Genomic DNA, 3,501 nt, shown 5'->3' with positions numbered 1-3,501 from the left:
ATGACAGGATCCTGAAAAAGTCTCTCCTTAACTGTGTCTAGGCCCCCGGTAGAACTACAGCAAGAAACTTCTTGTTGAGGCTCTAAGAAGCTGCAGGAAGGAGAAACCTGTTCAGCCAATAAGAGTCAGCCACGCCCAGCCGAGGGACGTATAAAGGCAGGTCCAGCGGATTAACCCACAGTCCGCCTTTGGACGTGAAAGAGCGGCCTCCTTTCACTTGAGTGTCAACATGGGAAAGGGAAATGAAGACCCCGATCTCCACTGCTCCTCCACCCAGCGCCCCACTGACCAGCCTCCTTCCCCACAGATCTTTACAGAAAGGGGCCCAGATGAGAAGAAACCATTCAAAGGAAAAGGCAAGACGGCCTCCTCCCATTCCAGTGAGAAGCACATACAAAGGCAAGGTAAGGCCTTGGGCTGCTCCCATGGAGGCTGGAAGGAGAGTTGGAATCAGGGATACTGAGCCATGTGTCTTTAGTAGGGTTTTATTTTGAGATTTGGAGATGGGAAATGGCTTGGTGCCCTCGAGGGACTTTGAGAAATGTGTTCACTCGTGATGCTGGCAGAACTTCACATGAAAGACTGATCCGCAAAAACGCATCAGAGATAGACTAGGGGACTCTGCCTAGGGAGAGGTGAGTCATCGTCATCTAAACTTCCTTTTGCAGCAGGATCGGAGCCCAATCCAAACAAGGAAGAGAATTCTGAGGAAACCAAGCTCAAGGCCAGGAACGGCACTGCTGGATCCGGTAAGATTTGACTCTTTCCAGGCAAGAAGGGACAGGGCAGCAACACGGGCTCCCCTGGCCAGAAAACCGGGAGCTCCTTGGCAGCCAGGGCTGTGCAGATCCTGGACACTGGAGAACAGAAGAGAGCTGGGGTTTGGTGGCAACCTGAGCTCCTGTGTGTCCAGGATGGACTAGGAATTTCAGGGTGTTCAGTTGGAGGCACTTTCTCAAACTCTCATTGTATTAACAGAACCAGAGTCCAGCTCATACCGGGAAACCTGCAGGAAAAGAAAAATCAGTTCCAAGGACAGCTGCCAAGACAGAGCAGGTAGAATCTTGGTGTTTTTTGTTGGTGGTAGTAGTGGTGGTTTTTTTTTTGTTTTTGGTTTGCCCCAAAAGGTAAATAATCAGGAAACTTTTATACGAGGCTTGAGCGGAAAGGGAGTTACTTACTGACAAGTAAATTTTTGAGATCTTAGCACTCTGAGAATATTTGGGGACTCACAAGGGGTTCAACCTCACTTCATTCCAGTGCTGAGATGGTCAGAAAGGAGTGGGAGAGACAAGTGGGGTTCACCTGGGTGCACAGGGGGTTCTGGAAATGAGGGTCTGTGGGGACTGCTCTGGCGAGTCTCTCACATGCTTTCTTTGCAGGGAAATGTCCAGAAGAAAAGTGCAGCTTGACGCTGAAAAAAAAATCAAGATCCTCCACTGCTGTGCACAGCAGTGAAATCCAGGAGACCTGTGATGGCCACCATGGGGGACATTCCAGGGCTCGCACTGGGCGCAGCCAGCGGCACATGTCTCGGGCCCTAGGAGTCCAAACACCATCACTTCGAAAAAGCTTGGTGACCTCTGTGCGAGCTATGTCGGAGGCTATTTATCAAGACCTAGCCCAGGTGTGGGCACAGCAGATCCATTCTCCACTGACCTGGGAGCAGCTCACACTGCTCACTCAGCTCCGGGGGCCTCTGTGTGCGCAGGTGCAGACCTTGTATTCCATGTCCACCCAGGCAGCTTATGTCTTCCCTGCTGAGGGCTGGCTTGTCCCAGCCACACTGCCTGGTCCTGGGGATTCAGCCCTGGATAGAGAAGCCCATCCCTGGGCAGGGGATAACTGAGCCTGTCAGTGGATCAGATGAGGCTGAGCTGGGAGCACCCTGACCCTATTCAGCAGAGGATGCATCTCTGGTAATGAGAACAAGGACCTGTTACTTCTCAGATTCTTCCAGATGACCAGCAGTGACAATTTTGGATGCACTGTGTTAATAAATGACAGAACTTGAAGAAGTCATAGCAAAGAAACTTGAGTGGCATACTCAGAATTGTGAGCCCTGCATTTTGCAGAGCGCTAAGGCTGTAGACAAATTTTATATTTCATGTTAGACATTTGATGCCTTTCGGATGTCTGATGACAGTCGTGCATTTCTGTATAATCAGAAAAATATTAGAATGTAATCATGTGAATTTGCATATTTTAGATTGTAGAAAAGTAAATATAAAATTATATGCTTTTTTTTTTTTTTGAGACAGTCTTGCTATGTTACCCAGGCTGGAGTGCAGTGGCATGGTCCTAGCTCACTGCAACCTCCGTTTCCTGGGTTCAAACAATTCTCGTGCCTCAGCTTCCCAAGTAGATGGGACTACAGGCAGGTACCACCATGCCTGGCTGAGTTTTTTTCTTGTCTTGTTAGTAGAGACAGAGTTTTGTCACATTGACCAGGTTGGCCTCAAACTCAAGTGATCCACCAGCCTCCACCTCCCAGTGTGCTGGGATTACAGGCATGAGCCGACTTACCAAGAAATTGCTTCTCTTTTAATTCAGAAAAGGTTGTAGGCTCTCACTCTTCCAGCCTGAACCCATGGAATACTAATATCCACAAACCATTAATAGCACTCCCAGTGGGAAAATGTCTATACATTTCTACAGTTTGATATAAGTATAGTAAAATTAATATGCAAGCTATTTACTTTTAATATTTCTACATAAAATTTAAGTCAAGATCTATTAAATAGTAAATGATTGTACTTATTTATTCACCTGCCTCATGTTTTATTTCATTTTAAATATCCTAAATTTAAATTTTATTGTATTTCATACATTTCAATTGATTGTACTGTATTGCAGGATATGGAGATTTCATCACATACTACAGCACAGTGTATTTTGTTATATTTGACGTACATTCTACTGGTGTTTTGTACTGAGATCATACAATCTTTCATTATCTAAGAGTATTAATTACTTGTTTGGTTGCTTTATAATTTTCATTTTATGTAATAATGAAATAAACATTAATGTTGTTTGGAATTTTAAATTTCTTTCATATATAATTTGTATCTAATAAAGATGTGAAAAAGAGAATGTCTTATCTTCACTTCTGCGTCACCCTAACCCTGACCTCCCCGCAGCCCACAGCTCTTGTCATAGTCCGGGGACCGTGTTCCGTTACTACAGGAAATGGGGCCAGTTCAATGGGAATACACAGATAGCAATTGGAGACATAGAGATTTTATTCTCGACCACTGCGATAAAAAAGAACCACAGTCACGTGAGTCACACAATTTTCGGGTTGACACTGCTTACGAGTTATGCTTACACTATGCTGTAGAATAACTCTGACATAAATTTATATATATTAAATAAATGCACATACATAAATAACGTGTCTAAATAACAATGTACATATCTTAATGAAAATGAACTTTATTGCTAAAAAAGTTAACACACAGACACACACAATGGGATCATACAATGTTGAAAAATAGAGAT

General features: G+C 44.4%; 1 protein-coding gene across 2 annotated transcripts; it reads left to right on the top strand.

Annotated features, from left to right (window-relative positions):
* The first annotated feature begins 45 nt into the window (after positions 1 to 45).
* LOC111534116 (protein FRG2-like-2) lies at positions 46 to 3,090 on the top strand. Of its 2 annotated transcripts, none has more exons than XM_023200757.3 (4): positions 46 to 404; positions 672 to 749; positions 979 to 1,056; positions 1,383 to 3,090. In XM_023200757.3, the coding sequence occupies exons 1-4, from the start codon at positions 230 to 232 to the stop codon at positions 1,847 to 1,849; spliced, it is 798 nt and encodes a 265-aa protein (XP_023056525.1). In that variant the 5' UTR covers positions 46 to 229; the 3' UTR covers positions 1,850 to 3,090. The 2 variants fall into 2 exon arrangements, with proteins under 2 accessions (XP_023056525.1, XP_023056524.1); XM_023200756.3 differs by having other exon boundaries at positions 669 to 749.
* Positions 3,091 to 3,501: the final 411 nt, after the last annotated feature.

The sequence above is a fragment of the Piliocolobus tephrosceles genome, chromosome 4, assembly GCF_002776525.5.
Source record: "Piliocolobus tephrosceles isolate RC106 chromosome 4, ASM277652v3, whole genome shotgun sequence".
Lineage (NCBI taxonomy): Eukaryota > Metazoa > Chordata > Mammalia > Primates > Cercopithecidae > Piliocolobus > Piliocolobus tephrosceles.
This window is presented reverse-complemented; position numbering and strand designations above follow the sequence as displayed.

Excerpts from the sequence above, each read along its gene's own strand:
- LOC111534116 (XM_023200756.3), top strand. The coding sequence starts at position 230 with ATGGGAAAGGGAAATGAAGACCCCGATCTCCACTGCTCCTCCACCCAG. Across the intron at positions 750-978 it reads GAACGGCACTGCTGGATCCG|AACCAGAGTCCAGCTCATAC; the intron begins GTAAGATTTGAC and ends TTGTATTAACAG. Across the intron at positions 1,057-1,382 it reads CAGCTGCCAAGACAGAGCAG|GGAAATGTCCAGAAGAAAAG; the intron begins GTAGAATCTTGG and ends CTTTCTTTGCAG.